Below are 22,618 nucleotides of genomic sequence, written 5' to 3' on the forward strand. Positions count from 1 at the left end.
GCTGCGCATCAATGAAGGCAAGGCAAAGTATATGGTTGTAACGTCAGCACCAAAAACCAACCAAACCGCACTGGTCAAACGGGAAAAATAAAGATAGGAGATTACAACTTTGAGACCGTTGATAATTTCTCCTATCTAGGGTCGAAAAACACAACCGATAACAGCTACGAGGGTGAAATCTGCGCATCGTTGTTGGCAGTCAAGAGAGCCTATTTCAGCTTACAAAAACTGTTTCGCTCAAAACGTCTCACCATAGGGTCAAAGCTCTTACTGTGCAAGACAATGATCTTGCCAGTCCTCATGTATTCATCGGGGACCTGGGTTCCTACCAAAAAGAATTGCGACCTGTTACACAACTCAATAGGTTACGGTGGGCGGTAGACCCTGCCTCAGATGGAGCGATGGCTTAGGTCAGGACGCCAGTCAGCTTTTAGGGATATCGAATTGGTGGAGCTCGGTGCAAAACCGGGATGTCTGGAGTTCCTTATTAAGGCAGTCCTAGACCGGATACCGGTTGTTGCGCCGTTGATGATGATGAAGAAGCTCAGTTGGTCAATCCTGCGCGAATTACCCATCCGATTATCAGACTGCAGTGATGCCGAGAAAGATTCAATGTTTGCTCAACACTTGAGAAGCGTTTTCCAACCAAACCCACATATAATAACCGTGGAAAAGTTATCACTTTAGATTCCCAAAGATGCACACCAAGCGATTGGTTTCAACGTTTCCAAAATCTTAAGATTCTCGCCAGACCACATTGATCCTAAAAAGGTTCTTGGTTTTGACCTTAGTACGAGTAAAATGATCCATGAACTTATTTACAACTCTGCATTTACAACTCTGCATTGTAGTATTTAGTCGGAGTTGCTAATATGGGAGTGTTATTGGTTGATTTGATCTTTTCAACTTCGAATCGCAGCTTCGCAAGCTCGTCAGCCTGAAAGGATAAAAGGAAGTAAAATGGAAGCAGTCCGGCTATATACGGTAATATGAAAATGATTCAGGTGTGGGCTTGACTTTCATCAAAAAAAGGTTTTATTCTTGGTTCAAGAAGAGCCTTCAATCTAGTAACAATACCCTGAATTTATTGAAAGCCCAAGTGTCACAGAAATGAAACAATCGCAGTAAATTCACCATTGTTAACACCAAGTGCGGACCTTCAAAAGTTTTTAATAAGACAATTTTCAGTTTGTAATAATAATTTGGGACCCATTATTGTGTTCAACCAACCAGCCTAGTATTCGTTTCCATTACCAAACTTGATATCTGGTTCAAACTGAAATATGTAAAATGAGTAATTTTTCAAAAAACAGCCCAACAATTCCCAAAAAAAACTAGTGTTCGCATAGTTCACTCAGTTTGCGCATGATATCTGAAGGTATAAATCCCGGAATCGAAACCAAGAGATCAGATACGTTCAGATCACTGTTAAATTACACCAATGTTTCGCAATATATCGGTATTGCTTGTCTGCTCTGTTTTTGTAAGTTTTGTAGTAATAAGCGGGTTTTCGAATCGATATCGGGGCGGGTCTCGTATAATTTTTCCTTTATCTTTCTAGACACAATGCTTGGCGAATCCAGATTGCTCTCAGCCACCTAAAACTGAAGTAACTATTTTCAAGTTGAAAAGTTGAATTTATCATTATTCTGTAAAATTAATTGTTCTGCATCAAATATTACAGGTTTTCACTGACTGCTGCGCTCAAGCAGGGATCATGAAGGACATTTTGAAGGACTGCAACAAGAAATTTCCTCCCCAGGCTAACCACGATAACTTTGTTAGTATTAAATTTGTCTATTCAGTTATAAATTCACCTTATTTTGCAGAAACATACCTTATTCCACCTTTCAACCCATTTACTTCTCCATATCCTTCCAGTGCAATGGTGAATGTGTATTCAACGAAACAGGGATTTCAGTCAACGGAGTAATTCAGAAAGATAAGCTTCCTGTGATTCTTGCAGAGTTCTATCAAGATATGCTGGATGTTGTCCCGATAGCTATCGAGATGATTGGCAAATGTACCAGAATGGGTGTGACGTTCCTCACTTCCTTTCAATTAATGTCACTAATTCCTTTAATTTTATAGTTGAACCTGAACTTGTGAGAGTCCTGGAAAATAAACCTGACAAAGCTGACGATTGCAACCCCCTACCAGCGTTGTTATCTAAGTGTTTTTTCACGGAAATGTTTCTACACTGTCCCGCGTCGATTTGGCAGAATACGGAAAACTGCAATCATGCCAAGGAGTTTTTGAAACATTGTCCAAAGCATCAAGGATGAAAATTATGAATTGAAGGTTCTATATTTTGTGATAATTGTGGTGACGTTTGTTTTTTAATATAAGATATCAGAAGTTTAAAATCTAAATTTTTTTTATGCATCTTGAAAAAAATCGATACGAATCACAAGCGATTTGTAGTAGAAAATATTGCTAAACATTTTTGAAAGTGCATCTAGCAAAAAATTAAGGATAATAAACTATTTTTAACGTTCATAATTGTGCTACATCAATCAGTGGATTATTTCTTCCACCGCCTGAATGTATGGTTCAAAAATTGTCTACTCTAGTATATCTTTAATTGTTCTGCCTCGCCGATTACCTACCATGTCGTGGTGAGGGAGCTCAGTTAGGAAGGTCTTCTAGGGAAGCAGACCTGACACCTGAAGCAAAGCGGTAATGGAAACCCTAACCCTAGGTGTGAGTACCGTGTTGAGGGCTGAATGACCACAGGGGTTAAGATGTGGCCGTGAACGATGAACTCTGGTTGCCAGGCGACTCCCACTTTCAACAAGCCTTGACTCGTGAAACTAAGGCCATGGAGCCAAATATTATGTACAACCTGCAAGAACCAAACTAAATCTCGATCGTGACAAACCAACCGTGAATGAGGGAGCAAACCTAAGCTCATGAAGGGGAGCCTGAGTGTAGACTCAAATTCGTCGGTTACTCAAGTGGGAACCAATCTGATTGGGACACAGTCTTTAACTGACGAGACGAAGCAGACATCTTCTATCAGCACTCCTGAAACCAGGCTCCATTCGGCGCCACCTGGTGCGGTTAAAGTCTTGTTCACGAGTAAGCATCTGTCCTCGAACAGTAAACAGGACTTGCGGCTAAGGAAAAATCGAGCCGGCAGCGGTCCTCCGACGATCCCAACTCTTCGACACAGAAAGAGCGTTTGGTCGGCAGCAGCTAAGCCCCCATTTGCAGCCAAAATTATCGAAGCCGATGAATGGGTCTTTTATGACGACACCAGCCCATTTCCCTACAATACAGAGTAGTGTGAACAGGTGAGAGGGAGACTCCTCCGAGGTGCAAGGATTGCATTCTGGCAAGTCATTAAGTTTCGCTTTGAGTTGGTAGGTGTGTAATGTAAAATCGTCATCATCAACGGCGCAGCAACCGGTATCCGGTCTAGGCCTGCCTTAATAAGGAACTTCAGGCATCCCGGTTTTGCGCCGAGGTCCACCGATTCGATATCCCACCACCGCCATCATTTCATCCCAGGCAGCCTCGTTTTCTTTCTCTATCATAGATATTGCCCTTCTAGACTTTCCGGGCTGGATCATCCTCATCCATACGGATTAAGTGAACCGCCCACCGCCACCTGTTGATCGTGGTATCGCTCATAGATTTCGTCGTTATTTAAACTACGGAAAAGTCGATCGTCGAGTAGGGGGTCAAACATTTTTCGGAGGAATCTTCTCCCGACCGCAGTTAAGATTTTGCAATTTTTTTTGCTAAGAAGGCAAGATCATAGTCTTGTACAATAAGAGCTTTGACCCCTAAACAGGCACTGTTGGCTGCCAACAACTATGCGTGAATCTCATCGTTATAGCTTTTATTGCTTGTGATTTTCGACCCTAGATAGGAGAAACTTTCAATGGTCTCAAAGTTGTAGTTTCCTGTCTTTATTTGTTTTCGTTTGGCCAGTGTGATTCGATGTTATTCGTTTTTTCGTTTTTGGCTACTATCTACTTCGTCTTGCCTTCATTAACGTGCAGCCTAAGATCTCGCGCCGCCTGTTTGATCTGGATCAAGGTAGATTGAACATCTCGAGTGGTTCTTCCCATGATGTCAATATCGTCGGCATAGGCCAGTAGTTGGGTGGACTTGAAGAGGATGATGCCTTTCGTATTTACGTCTCCATCGCGAATCACTTTCTCCAGGGCAAGGTTGAAGAGGATGCATAACAGGGCATCCCCTTGTCTTAGACCGTTGTTGATGTTGAATGGTCACGAGAATGATCCTGTTGCTTTTATCTGGCCTCGCACATTGGCCAGGGTCAGCCTTGTCAGTCTTATCAATTTCGTTGGGATATCGAATTCGAATGGTCGTGTACAGTTTTACCTTGGCTATGCGGTCATAGGCGGCTTTAAAGTCGATGAAGAGATGGTGCAACTGATATCCACATTCCAACAATTTTTCCATCACTTGCCGCACAGAGAAAATCTGATTTGTTGCTGATTTGCCAGGAGTGAAGCCTCTTTGGTATTTGCCAATGATGTTCTGGGCGTATGGGGCTATTCGGCCTAGCAAGACAGCGAATATCTGATAAATGGTACTCGGCAATGTGATATCTCTAGAATTGTTGCAACGCGTGATATTCCCCTTTTTATGTATGGGACAGATAATGACTCGTTGCCAATTGTCAGGCTTTGATTCGCTCTCCCACATCCCCCCCCCCCCCCCCCCCTCCATCTTAACCAATACGGCTGTAATTCCATCGGCTCCAGGCGACTTATTATTTTTAAGCCGATGAATTGCACGGACTTCTTCTACACTTGGTGGTGGCAGCATTTGTCCGTCGTCTTCAGTTGACAGGACCTCCAACTCGCCGATGTTCTGGTTGTTCAGTAGTTCATCGAGGTACTCAACCCATGGCTTCAATATGCCTATTCTGCCGGAAATCAGATTTCCCTCTTTGTCTCGGGAGGATGAGCATTGAGGTGTATAGGGCTTCATTCTGCTGACTGGTTGGCGAAACGTCCGAGCCTGGTGTGGTTGCTCCCTGTACTTTTCTAGTTCACAGACTTCCTGGTTCTCCCAGGCTTCCTTTTTCTGTCTGTGAAGTCTCTGCTCGACGGAGTTCGTGATAATTCTCCGCGCGTCCCCGCGTTCTTTGAGAATGCAACATTATTCGGTATGCGGCAATCTTCCGTTCCGCAGCTCGCTTACATTCATCGTCAAACCAGCCGTTCTGACTTTTTTTTCGGTTGGGGCCAAGTATGTTTGTGACCGTATTTACCATAACGTTCTTCAGGTGATTGTGGGATCATTTGTTGATGTTCCATCTCCAGGATATCTATTGACTGTGGTTATTGCGGTATCCATTTCTCTCTTATAGGTGTTGTGGATGGCTTAAGTGTTAATTCTCACCTAATTGTTAGAGGTTAGTTTGGGTAGTGTTGTTATTCGAGCTCGGAGCACCATGCCAATGAGATAATGAACCGAGTCTATATTGGTTCCCCCTTTATGTTCTGACATTCATCAAGGCTGAAAGTTGGCGGCGTTCGATCAGCACGTAGTCAATTTGGTTGAAAGTGGTCCTGTCTGGAGAGGCCCATGTTTGTTTGTGGACCGCTTTCCGTGCAAACCAGGTATTTTCGACAACCATTTCGTGTGACACCGCTAATTGAATAATCTGCAGTCCGTTGTCATTGGTATCCCTATGTAAGCTATGCGAGCCAAAGTATCGCTTGAATACAGGCTCCGTCCCTACTTGGCTGTTAAAATTCCGAAGTATGATTTTGATACTATGTCTGGGACAGGCTTCAAGGGTTCGTTCTACTGCCTCGTAGAAAATACCCTTCTCCGACTTTGCAGTCTCCTCTGTAGGGGCGTGAACGTTGATGTGGCCTATATTTCTAAATTTGCCTCGGAAGCGCAGAGCGGGTAGTCGTTCGCTTATGTTTTCAAAGCCGATAACAGCAGGTTTCAGTTCTTGGCTGACTAAAAAACCTACTCCGAGCATATGGTTTACTGGATGGCCTCTATAATACTTGTAAAACGGTTAGCTGCTTAACGGCTCAATTTCTGTACCAGGAGTGCACATTCCATGAGAAAGTCCACAAATCGTTATTCCTTTGTCGTTGCCGGGTTCGTCGTTGTGTTATCAGTCCAGTCCGAGCTTTCTGTTGTGGCTTCATAACAAGTTGTTTTCCATGTAGGGTTGTAAACTTTACCCAACCCTCAACCTGGAGGACCAGTTGGTACAATTTGTTCCGTTTTTAGCCGCGGGAGACTCGCTTTCATCCTTCTTCGTCTGTAGCTTTTCGTTAAGAAATAGCTCCCAGCGGTCACCACGTGGAGGTGGAGAAAGGGTTTGATAGTAGAGCTGTTGGTGTTGGTTCAGCAGGCGTTTCCCAGGTTTCATGTTCCATCGTGGGTACCAAATCACGTTTCGCCCTCGGATCTGTACTACCCTTTGTCCATATTTCCTTCAGTGAAAGTATTCAAGAGCAAGCTGGTAAAGTGTAGGAAGACTTCTAGAAGGAAGTAAAGTACTAACCTAATTTCTTGTGTCATTTAATTATCAGCCTTAATAAAAATTCTGTCAACATCGTTATTATCGTACAGTAAATCGCAATTGTTGCCAGCTGCAGCCTTGCAGATTACTCACTGAGTAAGCTATCACCACACCTGGCAGTTAGGCATAAAATGCAAATCCATCTTTGAGAAGAAAGAGAAATTTAAGGTCCGGTACTGATAATTGGCGGGAGCTGTTTGACTTGGTGACTGGGTCGGGCTCCCGTAATGGACAGCACGTCGTCTAAATCGCTTGTCGTGGAGCGATCCGACATCTAGGCGCCACGACGACCAGGAGCATTGCTCCGCCGCCTACTGCACCTGTTTCGCCACAATCTGCAGCGGCCACTTCAGCAGGTTTGCGTAGGCGGCGCATGAAGAGGACTGAAGAAATTCACCTCTTCATCATCTGCTCCAACTACGAAATAACAGCGGGGCGGGTACAACATCTTACACTAGAGGTTCATCGAGTGTTTCCCGCAATTCGCTTACGTGACTGTGCAGCGAGTCGCAGACCAGCAACGCTATATTACTCGCAGCGGCACAATTCCGACCATCATCAGGGAATGTTTTCAGCTTCAGGTCATCGTGGAAACTGGAGACTGAGAGTCGATGGGGGTAGAGGGGGTTGCATCAACAACACTGAGGTTCGGGACGAATTCCAAAGAGCGTGTATAGAATTCTCGGAAATGGATCCTTTGCATAGACCAGGTACTCCTAGGCTCTATGCATCTCCAGAAACTCCGAGAGTTCTATCTCAAATCAATGATGAGATTGCATCTCGGCTGTGTGCTGATATGTCACTTCTGCAACTACAATCACTTGCGTATTGTGGTGCAGTTACAGCTGTCAAATTGCACTGACAGAACATTCGCTTTGGTGTTATTGGTTTGAGTGATGGAAGAGATCCACCACGGAAAATTCATCTGGAACGTCGGCGGGGCTCACTAAGGCAGGACATTGCTAGACTAATTCAAATCAGCACTGGCAATGCCAGCAGACGGGTGGGGAATAAATTGCAGAGGGTTTACAGGAACTATGCTTTCCCCAGTGAAGCACTTGTAGTTGAAATTTTGGATACACTAAAGCAGAGACTTTCTGTCCTATGCAGTCGGTTACGACGGTATGGCGAAAGTCACTTCAGTGGTGTCAAGACTGCAATATGAGCGAGGAACTACCGGAGTTCAGTTCAGGCTTTTCTTTATTATCCTAAGCATTCTATGCGTTTGATATTAATTTTATGAAATGAAGTGTGTATGGACATGACATGACAATTGAGGTATTGGGTTACCAATAAAAATTGGAAATCAAACAATGCGGGTAAGCACATAATTGGTAGATCTTAGAACTTCAATAAATGTCCTCAATGGGATTATATTATTAATGGAACTTACTCTGATATTAAAAGTATTCAATACGAGCGAAACATAAGCTTTGGCGTTATTCGGTAATAGCACTCTGACTCACACGATTAAAATATTAATATCAGATTATTATCCTCAATGGTGAAATGTGTTCGATAAATATATTTTTCCCGGGAAAATCGGTGTACTCATTAAGTCAAATATTTGAGGCAATCATGCACGCAAATTCAACTCTATAAAAGCTAATGGTTAACGAGTAGTTGATTTTCCAAGAACTCATCCGTGATGTTTACCAAAGTAGGAATTTGCACGCACGAATAGACAAAACGGATTAGTGTAACCTGGATTTATGAACTTCAGTAACGTTTAATTATGGTCCGCTGTTGGTGTGTGGTTTTTGTCTCCGCAATGAGTATTGACGAATATTTTAAAAGTTGCCGGGATTTTCGGTCACACTCTCGAAATTATCAGGTGGAAACTAGAGAGAGTCAAGGTTTTCCCAGTTTTGGCAAGCAAATTAGTTGGGTACTGGTGATTGGTTTTTAATAAGGGATAATTTGCAAAAAGTTACATAACTGGCACCCTTCTAATGAGAGATTTGGCAAGCAGCTAATTAACCTACTCGCCTACTAATGTATTCGTTGACCAATGGGCTGTAAAATGAAACGACTCAATAAACTTAGGGAAAAACACGAAATAATGTATAACACGACCAAATGTCACCCCGATTGACGTCAGCAGACTACTTGGTATCTTCTAAACCTGGAAGCTATAAAAACTTCACATTAAGGAGATGACAAAGTTGTCGTTATTAAATAAGGTTCTGGTGTAATTCACATGGAATGTTGGTTTGGTCTAAAGACCTTCGGATGGAACGGCTTGATCATTATTTGATTTGAGGGGCACTTGAAACACTAGGTGATTCAGAGTGCAGGGGCCCAATCGTCAGGAAGTGGCAATTCAGCTTAAAGATTTGAGAAATGAAGGCTGACTCGGGGTGAACATTATACAAGCCTTAGCCTATTTTGTTCTGAATTTCCAATTCTTAAAATTCAACATTGCCCCTTTTGTCATTTCCACATACTTACCGCTTCGCAAATGGAGGATGTAGTTCATATGAGTACAACTCGATATCTTAAGGAGTTTGGTAACCACCACTAATGATCCCTGTGTCGTTATTCACTAATGTGACTTGTTGAATTTGAGTATGTCAATAGACATTGTGTTCCACAATAGTGGGGCCAGTACAGATCCCTAGAGGGTACTCAAGAAGATAGTATACTCCTTTGGTCCCTCATAAGAGATAACTAGGAGTGTCATTTGTCGCTGAGAACTTCTAAATTTGGTGCCAATTGGCCAGATCCGATGCATTTTTGAGATAGGTTACGGAAATCGGAATCTAAATTTGCAAAAGCTTTGAGCTCGTCAACTATTTAGAGTAGTCATTGACCGATTCAGCACCTTCACTATTGCTCTTAAATGAGAAATATGAGTGGCTTACGCAGATCATTATTTCACTAGGAGTTAGGTTTTCTGTTAAGGAATGTGCATCATCTTGTACACAAAATAGAGCATATTAAACTGGTCAAAAACTACACAATCACCGAAGAAATACATCTAGGCTTTACAAAGACCTGATGGATTGTTCAATAGCTTTCGGGATACGTGCCCTTGAATCAGGTTATAATGTGGCAGAAGCAACTCATGAGACGCTGCCTCACCTTTGCCCTGGGAGCAGCGTGACCGGACTTAGGAGTCCCCAATTTCTAATAAAAAGTGTCTAGCTTCGGCCAAGCTTTGGTCCGAACTGTGGGCGGATTTACGTTGAATATAATTCGTACTTTTGTCGTGCTTTCCGAATTATAAAAGGGAGTGCATAACATCTGCGAACCGTTTCGTAAGAACCTTAATCCACTCAATCCCGATAGCTACAGGCCTATCTCTATCCTTTCTTCCACCACCAAAATCTTCGAGCGGATTATCAAATCCCTCATAGACGAGCATTGCACCTCCAACAATACTCTACCAGAGTTCCAATTCGCCAACCGAACTAAACACTCGGTTGAGCACGCGCTACTTGTCCTCAAGACTGATATCCTCCTGGGTATCAATCGAAGGACACCCACCATAGCCTGTCTCCTTGATCTAAGGAAAGCTTTCGACTCCGTATGGCAATACGGACTCTCATACAAGCTTTCCGAAATCCTCAATTTCCATCCGCACCTCTGCAAGCTAATACTTAGCTTTCTAGATGGGCGGAAATCCCTAGTGAGCATCCAGCAGCACCTTTCCGCGTCCTATACCTGCCCAGCCGGCATTGCCCAGGGTTCAGTCCTGTCTGCAACCCTTTTCTCGCTGTTCACCGCAGACATCCCCAAACCACCTCCACACTCGTGTCCCATCCAAATCCTACAATACGCGGATGACCTCATGATTTACACAGCCACCAAAGACATCTCCCGTGGTGAAGCACGTCTGAATGCTTATTTGGACGAACTTTACCACTATTTCACCCGTTGGAAACTTTCCCTGAATCCCGACAAGTGTGAGACCATCGTCTTCCATGGAGACATGAAAATGACTCCGAAGATGTGGAGTGATGCCAGATCACTAGCACTTTCAATCCACGACCAGCCCATTCCCACTGTTAAAGAAGTCACCTACCTTGGGGTGACAATGACCTCCCGCCTCTCCCACGTACCTCACATCACGAAGGCACTAGGCCGTGCAACTGGTGCCCTCCGGTCCCTGTATCCTATCCTTAAATACAACGTCCCGACTCCAAGAAAGGTTAAGCTGTTTTGCTATAAACAGCTTATCCGCCCACTCCTCATCTTCGGCTTCATTTTCTGGTCCGATTGCTCCCCATCCCAAATGGAGCGACTCCGCCTAAGAGAGCGCAGGATCTTTCGCCACTGCGCCAACATCTTCAAGAACGAGGACCGCTCCAAATACATTTCCAACCAGATCCTCTATGAATCCTGCCAAACCCCACGCATCGACGCCTTCCTTGCCCGTCTTGCCCTCAACTTCCTGACCAAGTGCCAAGCCCACCCCAATCCCCTTGTTACCAACGCCATGCAGATCGAGATCGTTGAAGATAACCTTCTCCGGACTCATCTGTTCCCTCAGATCCTTTTATCCCTCCAGTCCCAGAACCGTCTGTTCGATTCCCTAGGTAGAGTAGTCTTCTACACAGGCAATTTCTCCGACTCCCAATTTCTTAAACCTTCCCATCATTAGCGCCCCTCCTAACTTTTAATTCCCATCCCTCTCCCGCACGCATCCCATCCTACCCCAGTCCTTCTCCCTCCTAGTCCCATCCCGTTTTTACATATGCTCAACGAGTGGAGGTTTTTTCCGATTTTCCTCCAAATATCTTGTTATATTTTTCAATGTATTCTTTAGTAATAAGTTAGTTTAAGCTATAGTTTATACCTTAGATTAAGCGTAGCTGTTAAGGTAGTACATAAGTTAGGTTAATTTAGTATTGTAATTTTATAGGGTAAATAAAAATTGTTGTTTTGCGGAATTGTTGTTTTTTTGCGAACCGTTTCGTTCACGCTGCTCCCTAGGCAGAAGTGAGGCAGCGTCTGATGAGCCGCCTCTGTCCTCGTTCGAAACGTCCCTCTTCGTCCCTCTTTTACTTTATGAACATTGGGTGATAAACTCAAAAAGAGGAGTCCGTGGACCATAAAGAGTGGGAGCAAGTTGCTCTCCATTTCGTCCGGTCCAACATCAAGTGGATGCGGATTTAGGATTTCCCAATTCCTAAAAAAAACAGGTTATAATGTTTGTCAGGTCCCTTTCGCAGAGCTCTTGAGGTCCTTTTATTCTCCAGCCCCTGGAATGCTTGTCGATTATAATCGCGTGTAGCGTGGTCTTATAGCTTCATTTTTCGCCTCTTTTAAAAGTGAGGTCATGGCTGCATTGCAAACTTTTTATATTTGTGCTGCAATATGGCATGGGAGTCCCCTCCTTTTATTGTATCATTTATTAAAAAAAAATAGTGGGTCGCATTTTGTTCTGTAGAAAGCTCCATTGTTTTCGCTGGCTAGCGTTTTCCACAGACTCCCAGCCGAAATAAAATTGCTGTAGGAACAATCCTCAATAAAGTGTTAAGGCACTCTCATAAGAATCTTGTGAGTGAGTTGGACCCCGCGGAAGAAGGTAGCATGTAACTATCGAAATACGTACTTGGAGAAAGAAACAAAAATTATTCACTATATTAAAGGAAGAGGTTTAATTCCGTCCATTAAAGGCGACAACTGTGGTTAATTTTAGGACATGTATGTGTAGCAACACATTCTTAATGAATGACAGTTCAACAGCCGAGGCCATCAGAGAACAGGTTGCTGTAGCATATTCTCGAATTTGGTGAAAGGTTCGGAGGAGCGAATCGTTATACCCATACACATGACTTTCTTATCATACTTAATCTGGGACAAGCATTCCTGTAAGGAAGTGATCGGGGAGTGCAAAATGTTGAGAGCATCCTCAAAGCTGGGGTCGAATTAAAATTATTTTTACGTCCCAGTTAACACCTAACTCAGTTTTACGTTCTCAGCAAAGTGAGACTGTTACTTAAACCCGCTTTTCCTTTGCACGACACTCGTTTGAAGTTCTGTGAGTTATCAGGCAATGTGCTCTTTATACCCGACTGACCGGTCAATACCTTTTTGCATGCTATCGTAAAGTACTCATTTATAAACAGGACCATAAATTGAGAATTCTGAGCCGGAGCGAATGATATGGTTGCCATTTCATCATGAATGATATGGTTGCAAATGTCATCAGAGTAGTTGAGGTGTTTAAGGAAAGATGTCATAGTCGATTGAATTCCTCCAATTCCATATTGCGCCATCATATATCGCCTCTCCTGTGTAGAGCACTCAAGGTATACTTCCTGTTCGCCTAATCGAAAGCTTTCGCTCAATGGATGAAGAGCAGGTGCAACGAAGATCTAAACTCCGCACACTTTTCTAAAATGATCCGTATAGTGTTGGTATGGTGCATGCAGGAGGATCCAGAGCGGGAACCCGCCTGCTTTCTGTCGATGAAGCTTTCGAGATGTTCTTTGATCTGTCCCCAGATTATTTTAGTTATTATCTTTGCGAGGGCAAGAAGCACGTAGATACCCCTCCAGTTGTCACACTCAGAATGGACAGTTTGTTATCTTAACGATCAAGTCTCCGATTATTAAGATTTTCGCACGAGTGAAGGTAGCACGCTGCAACGATAAATAACTCTCTGAAGTTCAGTCACTTTACTTCGTTTGAGTGCATTAATGGCCGAAATTATTTCGTTTCTGTTTAGAGGAACAGTCCATATCCGTATATTATGGTGACTAGTTACTTCGTCCACAAGAGTAGGAACTTTATCTGATGTAATATGATCAAGAACTATGGTAAAGTGTTCCTTCCACCTCTTCAGTTACTCGTCATTGTTAACGTCTTCACAGGAGCATCCCTAAAATTTGCGTCCAAATGGAAATTATATCGCGATGCGGTATACACTTCTGAAATCATTGCGTTCCACAGCTTATTCTGCTTCTCTGACTAGCACAATAGTAAATGGCTTTTTGTCGCGGCGCACACTACGCTGAGCTTCCCGGGATTTCGCTCGTTACCGGATTTCGAGCACGTCACGCCCAGCATCACTCGTAGTGGTCAGTAGAGGCTTCAACTCCTTCTGTTCATCGATCCGCTTCCACGATTCCGCAATCAGCAAAATCTTATGATGCCCCTTCGGAACGTGACCGACGACCGACTAGAGGGTGAGGTGTATTCTCCGGACACCGACCATATTGCTTAGAACCAGAATGTCCAGCTTATACTGTGGGGATTCTTGCTCGAGTTGGAAAAAGTGAGCATTCTAAAAATCCTCGATACCGTTGTCGACGTAGTCCGTTTTTGATCGTCGAAAATCTTAACCGTGAAGTCAGTCCCTATCCCAGGTGCTGTTGACGTTTCAGCAGCAGTAAAGATTCAAAATGTGCAGGTGCAGGCCTCCTAGGATATCGTTCAATGCGTTCAGCGTATTCGCCCCTGTTTATTCTCATCATCAGGTACTTCTTCTACATCCTCGGAACCTACTTTTACCGTGAAGAAGAAAGTGGCTGGAGTGTTAAGGAAGCAATGTCGCGACTATCACTCTCAACAGGTCAAAGCCTTTGAAGGGATGAACTTTGTGGCATATAGACAAGTCCGATATATTCATGGGACGTTCTGCGACAGCTTATCTGCAGTTGTTTCGATTAGATCGGTATTCTGCAACAGTAAATCTTGGAACATGTCCTAATATAATGACTTCGTTAAAATTACCATTACGCCCAAACTTATGTACTTTCTGAAAATTGACCTTTAGTAGTAAAAGCCATCTAGTGAAACCCTTACTTTTTCGTAAAATGTCTGTGATAGCAAGTTCCGACTGTTCGGCAATGTTTTAAATTCAGTTATAGTTTTCATTTATGGTGCGACCTTAGGGCTATCTTAAAGTCACGATTCTTGAATTCTCTACAGAGTAAAAAGTATGAGTCCTTGTAACAATCCTTCACCATATTATTTTCTTCAGGGAGTGGTTCAAGTTCTTTACCATGTGCCTGATGCTGAGACATTTGAGGCTCCTTTCCATTGATGTTTGTTCGCATAGTGTGCATACTACTCTTCCGGACCTTACTTGCTGAGGGAGTTTGATACCTCAGATATAGTGATGAACACTATTTGCGATTCTGAGACTCTTCCCCTCCGGTTGGAGCGCCAACTAGTCCTAACTTTTTTTCAAAGTTATGCAGATTTTCTTTTTTGGGGTGGTCGTGTCTAGGTCCTTCTATCCCAGCAAATTATGGAGAGGGTGGCTTATGTTAAAGGTAGCTTGCTCCCAAGTGACGCCTCAATTTCTTTTGTCGTATTCGTATTTTTTGTTGCAAACAGCAATTCTTTTGCTCCTCTCGTATCCGCCTAATTTCCATTTCCAGACACAATCTTAAAATGGAATTCATTTGATAACACCCCTTGCCTCTCCCAATGCACTTCCCCCAATTTCCTTTTTCCCATCCCCGATATTAATTTACATCAATCATTTAAAATTCAGAAAATTAATAATTTCATTTCATTTATCAAAAACCTACCACCTGTTACCTTACCTAAAATTTCTTAATCTAAAATTATTAATTTGCACATGTTAACAATATTCGAATATTGTATAACCAATCAGAAGGGAACATTCACCTTGTATTTAAACGTGAGGGGTTATAAATTGTAAAATGCAGGCCTAACAATTGTTCTGGTTGAGGCGATTGAAAATGCATTTGGCACGAAATGAGCGGGACCGAGACCGGTTGATCGATTAACAGCTGGGCCGGCAATTTTCACTTTTAAGCGAGTCTCGGACAGTGAAGTGTGTTTTCAAAGAGGAGGTTCCGTTGTTAAAATAGATCCGTGAGTCAAAAATTGAACCGCTTAAATGTCTACTATAACAAAGCATCCAGCGGTAAATACGTATTACGCGCTCTATTGGTTGGTCTAGAACAAGACACCATGGATTCAGAACATAGCGGATCATTCGATCAAATTTTTCGACCAGATTATTTCGCTTTCGGACAATCCGGGCCGGGTAATAACTGGGCCAAAGGGCATGACACAAAAGATGCTGAATTAATTGATGAGGGCGAAAATATCAGAGGCCACACCTCACTAAATATCTGAGGCAGGGGAAACATCGATCGAGGATCTGATCCGTCGTGGATCCTCAATCGATCGCGGCACTTGAGTCCGGAGTTTTACGGCTGCACGCGCGGTCGAGCTGTTTGTTTTATTTCGCGGTTTAGGTCGCGTGTTGTAGGTTATTGCGCGAGTCTCCGTGTTTGACATGTCTTTCAGGATTAAGACTCACCCGCCGGTAAGGGCACGTAAATTTTGGTGTAATTACACTTTAGGGATCGAAGTGTTCGAGGGACCCCCTCACATTCGCGAGCCTGGCTTCACACTTCAATGGAGCTTTTAAATTTTTTTTTGGATAGCTCTTCCCTCTTGGTCATCTCCTGCCACTCAGGATGATCGTTTGACCGTCCACAATTTTAATTTGTAATTTTACACTTTTTGGCCAGAACCTGTGAACTCCTTTTTTACTGAAATTAATACGGGTTTAGCATAGTTTCGTTTCCGCGCGTTTGGCTCCGTTTAGTTTCAAATATTCCTTCACTTAACTAAAGTTCACTTGATCTTGGGTCCTTTTAATTTGAGTTTCTGCTACTGCTATGCTGAAGAAACTTTCGTTAAGGGTTGCTTCTTATATTTCTTTGGTATTTGACGGCGTAGATTTGGCTTATTAACGGCTTCTACGAGACCCTTTTGCAGTTCTAATCTTGGTGGAATCTGTCAAGTATCTTCTTAACGAAGGATCAGTTTGCCGTTAAGGTTTGTGAGGCAGAAAATTTGTAGATGTTTTGGCAGATCTCACGGGCGATGTTTCTACAAATCGTGCTTTTTATTAAATTTTCCAGGAGCTTCATAGTTTCATGCTCTGATGGTCTCACCCTGATTTTTGATTGGGGGATGCAAGTTAATCTTATAGCTGGTAAATTCTATCTGCTGTACAAACTTGTTTATTCTATATGAGCAAGTACCCCCTATTGGGATATTATTGTGCTTTGGGCGGGTTGTTTTTTTCACTTCTAGGGTCAAGATAGTAGCAGAATGTTGTTCTTGCGTTCCGCATTGGGGATTCAATGAATCCCCAACTAATTGAGTTCGTTACACGGGCCAAGTCAGCCTCTGTTACCGGTACAGGATATCTGAATTCCTTCAAAGTAACGTTTTCTCCTAACTACTATAGGTTCCGGGTTTTTTCCCCTTATCCGATAAAGGGCTGATATATCTCAACAGAGCGATTTACTGTCCGCCTCTGTCCGTCTGCCTGTTTGTTTCTGTCATGAACCTCGCTTGAACAAAGAAGACTTTAGTAAAGCCACTGCAGATAGTATGCTCTTCCTGACGTAAATTTAGACATTTAACTACAAATTAGGTGAAGTCGATCAGGTTGGAGGCAATGGACCTACGCTCAACAAAGTCGTGTTGCTCTTTCACTATGTGGTGGCCAAAGTATAGCAAGTCCTGACATACCTTACAGGAGGAGAGGAGCGAAATGGCACGGTAATTTTCAGCAAAGGCGCTATCGCCGCTTTTTGAATGGGGATAATGAGAGCTCTCTTCACAGGCCAGGAAAATGGTTCTCTTCGAAGCTTTTGTCGAAGATAACGGAGAGGGAAGAAAAATGGACTGGCTAGTTTTAGCAGAAAGAAGTTAGGAAGACCACCAGGCCCGACATTGGCGTCAAGCTTTCCAATGAAGTACTTGAGATGAAGAGAGGTGAGGAGGGGAAAGGTAGGAGATGCGGAGCGGGCTACATCCACTTGCGTGGAGTAAGAGGAGGAAAGAGAGGGAACATAGACTGAGGAAAAGTATCGGCAGATTAAATCACAATATTTAGCAGCAGTTAGCAGAGACCCAGAGAACATAATGGAAGTAGAGATAGTGACCGGGATTGTTGGAGTTGCAAATGTAGGACCAGAAATGTTTGACGTTTCAGCGCTCCAGGGAATTTTCAACACTGGCCAGATAATCTATTCTGGAATTTAGTATTCGGCATAAGTTGACCGATGTTTCGCTAGCTGACTCCCAGGGAACGTATGCGCTGTGGAAAATTCACCTGCAGAAGTATGTTGATGCTGAAGGAGACAACTTTGAAGACCTCTAAAATTTTGTATTGATATCTCCAAGAAAAAATTATTTTGGGGAGTTTCCCAGTGAAGCAGCCCATAATATGCATCATGATATTGGAAAGTTTGATGTAAACTCTACTATTTCAACAAACCTATAGCAGGTCAATGTTTTTTTCTATTTTTTCAGGCTTTACTCCATTCGGTAGCGAGTTCGGTTCGTCTAGATAGGGTCTGCCATTTTTCTCGGTCGTATTGTGTTTTGAAAGCATAAATGGAATCGTCGTGCATCGAAATAGTTTTACAAAAGAAGTTTTAAAAATATTCTTACTTAAGAAATGTGAGCTATTATTCGCTGGGTTGCTTACAGAGTACCGAGCAGCGTTGTCGAGCTTGCAACATTCTTAGCATATAGAGAAGGTAAAATCGCACATTGTGAGATGACTCAGAATTTCGAAGTTGGTAATATCTTTCATCGGTAACTGGAAGTTTATAAAGAAAGCATCATCATCATCAACGGCGCAACAACCGGTATCAGGTCTAGGCCTGCCTTAATAAGGAACTCAAGATATCCCGGTTTTGCGTCGAGGTCCACCAATTCGATATCCCTAAAAGCTGTCTGGCGTCCTGGCCTATGCCATCGCTCCATCTTAGGCAGGGTCTGCCTTGTCTTCTTTTTCTACCATAGATATTGCCCTTATAGACTTTCCGGGTGGGATCATCCTCATCCATACGGATTAAGTGACCCGCCCACCGTAACCTATTGAGCCGGATTTTATCCACAACCGGATGGTCATGGTATCGCTCATAGATTTCGTCGTTATGTAGGTTACGGAATCGTCCATTCTCATGTAGGGGGCCAAAAATTCTTCAGAGGATTCTTCTCTCGAACGCGGCCAAGAGTTCGCAATTTTTCTTGCTAAGAACCCAAGTCTCCGAGGAATATATGAGGATCGGCAAGATCCATGCTCCAACAGTTTTTCCATCGCAGAGAGAAAATCTGATCTGTTACTGATTTGCTTGGAGTGAAGCCTCTTTGGTATGGTATGAGCGTATGGGGCTATCCGGCCTAACAAGACAGCGGGGAATATCTTAAAGATGGTACTCAACAACGTAATACCTCTATAATTTCTGCACTGTGTGATATCTCCCTTTTTATGAATGAAGCAGATAATGCCTCGTTGCCAATCGTCAAGCATTGATTCGCTTCCCATACCTTGATCATAAGTTGATGAACCACTTGGTGTAATTGGTCGCGTCCATATTTAACTAATTCGGCTGTAATTCCATCGGCTCCTGGCGACTTATGGTTTTTTAGCCGATGAATTGCACGGACTGTTTCTCCTAAACTTGGTGGTGGCAGTATTTGTCCGTCGTCTTCAGTTGGTGGGACTTTCAACTCGCCGATGTTTTGGTTGTTCAGTAGTTCATCAAAGTACTCAGCCCATCGCTCCAATATGCCCATTCTGTTGGAAATCAGATTTCCCTCTTTGTCTCGGCAGGATGAGCATCGAGGTGTAGTAGGCTTCATCCTGCTGACTTGTTGGTAAAACTTCCTGTACTTTTTGAGTTCACAGACTTTTCGGTTCTCCCAGGCTTCCTTTTTCCGTCTGTGAAGTCACTTTTTCGTTCGTCGGAGTTCGTGATAAGTCTCTGCGCGTGCCCGCGTTCTTTGAGAATGCAGCATTACTTGTTATGCTTTATTCTTCCGTTCTGTTGCTAGCTTACATTCATTGTCAAACCAGCTGTTCTGACTTTTCTTCCCGGTGGGACCAAGTATCTTTGTGGCCGTATCAATAATAACATTCTTTAGGTGATTGTGATGATCATTTGTTGATGCTTCATCTCCAGGATATCTGTTAGCTGCGGTTATTGCGCCATCCATTTCCCTATGGATGTTACGGAAGACTGTGTTGTAAATGGATTCAGTATTCATTCTCATCTGATTGTCAGAAGGGATTCTATGCCTATGCCAACGAGATAGTGATCCGAGTTTCTATTGTCCCGCGTGGCAACACGTGGTCAATTTGGTTGAAAGTCGTCCCATCTCGGGAGGTCCACGTATGTTTGTGGAACGCTTTCCGCGCAAACCAGGTACTTCCAACAACCATTTCGTGCGATACTGTCAACTGAATAATCCCCAGTCCGTTGTCATTGTTATGTATGTAAGCTATGGGAGCCAACGCATCGCCCGAATACGGGCTCCACTCCCACTTTGACATCATACTTACTTCGAGGGTCCGGTCAATTGCCTCGTAGTAGGTATCTTTCTCCGACTCTGCAGTCTACCCTGTAGGGTCGTGAATGTTTATGAAGTTTATATTTCTAAATTTGCCTTGCAAAAGCAGAGTGCATATCCTTTCGCTTATATTTTCAAAGCCGATAAAAGCAGGTTTCATTTTTTGGCTGACTAAGAAACCTACTCCGAGGACATGTTTTACTGGATGGCTGCTATAATATATGGTGTAGCGGCTCTTCACCAGGGAACCGGTTCCTGCCTAGCGTATCTCCTGCAACGCTGCTACATCAGCCCCATATTAGGACTGGTTATCGACTAGCCGCTTGGCAGCTCCATCTCTGTACAGGGAACGCACGTTCCACGAGAAAATGCGCAAATCGTTATTCCGTTGTCTTTGCCGGGTTCGCCGTTTTGAAATCCGTCCTGTCCGAAACTGCCTTGCAGTTTTTCATGAAGAAAGAACTCGCAGCCTGGAAGTGGAGATAGGGTTTGGTAGTAGAGCTGTTAGTGTTGATACCAATCCACGTTTAGCCCTGGCACCTATACTACTCTTTGACCACCATGGTAAGCAATCCGAGTCCTTAGTGCAATTTCTCGCCAAACAATTTGTTCCTCGGTATCTTAGATATAGTTTGGCGTGCAATTCTTCGGCATGGCCTTTTCCTCTTTTGCGTAGCTTACATACTACCTCTTCAATGCGTACCCTGCCTGGTGAGTGTGCTTTGATACCTCAGGTATAGTTTCTAAGGCTTTTCGCGTCTAGCGTGCTGTACGTTCTCTAGTCCTAACTTTTTTTCCAGAGTTGTGCAGACTTCGTTCTTATGGGTGATGTTAGCCAGACCGTTACATCTAACTGCAACTGATGGGTAATCTATACAAATGGTACTTTGCTTGCCAAGCGATATTTCGATATTTTTATTTTTGTAGGTCGTTCTGTTCGCATTTTTTGCTGCGGTCTCTTCTATGCTCGCCTAATTTGCGTCACTTTTTAGCCGAGTTGTTTCAGAAGAGAACTTGCTTTCACCATTGTCGAAAATATCCGAATAGGCCCTCTTCTTCGTTGTAATTAATTAACATTATCTTTAGGTAGCTTCCCTTCCCCGTTTTTCTCTCGGTTTCGCTCCGAATTTTATTTGATTTGAGTAAAACCTAGATTGGACAAGATGTCGAGCAATCACAGCACCTCTGACTCCCATATTGAGGTAGCTTTTGCTAAGGATTCCTTCTTTCTCCAATCTCAACCGCGGTAAGAAATGACGAAATAAGGTGTCAGCAGGACAGCAAATTTGGGGACCTTTGAGTAGATTTCTCCGTCAAAGGTTGTGTTTTCCATTAATTTTTTCGTCAGCTTTATTGTAAGATGGTCTGACCGTCCGAATCTAATTTTCGACTGCTTGATGCACGTGAGAGTAAGACTTTGCTAACGGAGCTGGAGGTGTTCTCTTCTCGGAGGTTGATTCTCTATTTTACAGTATTGAACCCCACACATACCTGGGATATCGTTCCATGTTAAGTTTAAGAGGGAGGAGATCCCCATATCTGGAAAAAGGACGTGTAAACTTTTTTCCACTGAATATACTCCAATGGGATATCAAATGAAAGGTCTTGATGAGCACTTTTTGATATTAAATGTAAAGGTGGAGTGTAGGGGTTGTGAAGTACATACTCCCATAAAAAAAAACAAAATCAAATTCCCGAAAATTCCCCATTAAGTTCCTCCTATATTAGTGGAAGGTTTTGCACTAATATAGGTCGCGATGGGGAGCATCATAGTGGGAAGTTTGGTTTAAACCCTACTATTTTTAGCAAATTTATAGTAGGCCAATTTTACCTCGTTTTTCTATAGTCGTCGTGCGTCGAAATAGTTTTACATAAGAAGTTTGATATATTCTTACATAAGAAATGTGAGCTTTTATTTGGTGAGTTGTGTGTGTGTGTGTGTGTGTGTGTGGTGGGGAGAAGCTACAGCTTCTGAGCACTCAGGCCGTGTTGGCCCATTGTACTCGCGTCCCCCGTCTAACGGAATATTCCGGATTCGTTAACGTATCGTAGGATTTCCGTTAGTGGATGTGATGCTACCCGTCGTAATTGGAGAACATCGGCACCAAAGATTTGATGCCTGATACGTCCATAGGCGGGGCATTCACATAGGAAATGCTCCGTGGATTCCGCTTCCTCATTACAGGAGGTACACGTATCATCTTCGGTAATTCCTATTCTGAACATATGCCCAGCTAGTGAATTATGGCCTGTCAGAATGCCCACAATACACCTGCAAGTCCTCCTGCTTTTCGACAGGATAAACTTTGCGGTACGTATGTTGGGTTCTGGCAGGAAAAGTTTGGTGTGTCGAGCAGCATTAAGGCTCTGCCACCTGTCATTATGGGAAACCTGTTCCCAGTTTTTGAAAGCAGATTTAGCCAATGCTACTGATACCCCAATTGCTGGCTCCGGTCCCGGCATAGGGGAGATTGACCCCTCTTTCGCTAAAGCGTCCGAGATTTCATTTCCTTCTATGCCACAGTGACCAGGTACCCAGAGTAGTTCCACCGTATTGAATCTAGACGTAGAATTCAAACGGTTTCTGCATTCCTGAACGATTTTCGAGGTGATCAAAGGACTGCTCAATGCCCTCAGTGCAGCTTGACTGTCACTGCAGATTGCGATGCGCCTGCCCTTCAACCGCTCGTCAATCACCCAGTTTGCCACCCTTAGGATCGCATAAACTTCGGCTTGAAAAACCGTTGCATATTGTCCCAAAGG

General features: G+C 43.4%; 1 protein-coding gene across 1 annotated transcript; it reads left to right on the forward strand.

Moving 5' to 3' along the window:
• Positions 1-1,372: 1,372 nt before the first annotated feature.
• On the forward strand, positions 1,373-2,353 carry LOC119646813. The gene is made up of 5 exons (XM_038047414.1): positions 1,373-1,483; positions 1,562-1,609; positions 1,685-1,780; positions 1,882-2,035; positions 2,092-2,353. The coding sequence occupies exons 1-5, from the start codon at positions 1,442-1,444 to the stop codon at positions 2,283-2,285; spliced, it is 534 nt and encodes a 177-aa protein (XP_037903342.1). The 5' UTR covers positions 1,373-1,441; the 3' UTR covers positions 2,286-2,353.
• The last annotated feature ends 20,265 nt before the right edge of the window (positions 2,354-22,618 follow it).

This window comes from Hermetia illucens, chromosome 1 (genome assembly GCF_905115235.1).
Source record: "Hermetia illucens chromosome 1, iHerIll2.2.curated.20191125, whole genome shotgun sequence".
In the NCBI taxonomy this organism is placed as follows: Eukaryota; Metazoa; Arthropoda; class Insecta; order Diptera; family Stratiomyidae; genus Hermetia; species Hermetia illucens.

Bases quoted from the DNA above. Each gene is read 5' to 3' on its own strand.
- LOC119646813 (XM_038047414.1), top strand. From the start codon at position 1,442: ATGTTTCGCAATATATCGGTATTGCTTGTCTGCTCTGTTTTT. The intron at 1,484-1,561 runs GTAAGTTTTGTA...TTATCTTTCTAG, and splicing joins TGCTTGTCTGCTCTGTTTTT to ACACAATGCTTGGCGAATCC. The intron at 1,610-1,684 runs GTAACTATTTTC...CAAATATTACAG, and splicing joins CTCAGCCACCTAAAACTGAA to GTTTTCACTGACTGCTGCGC.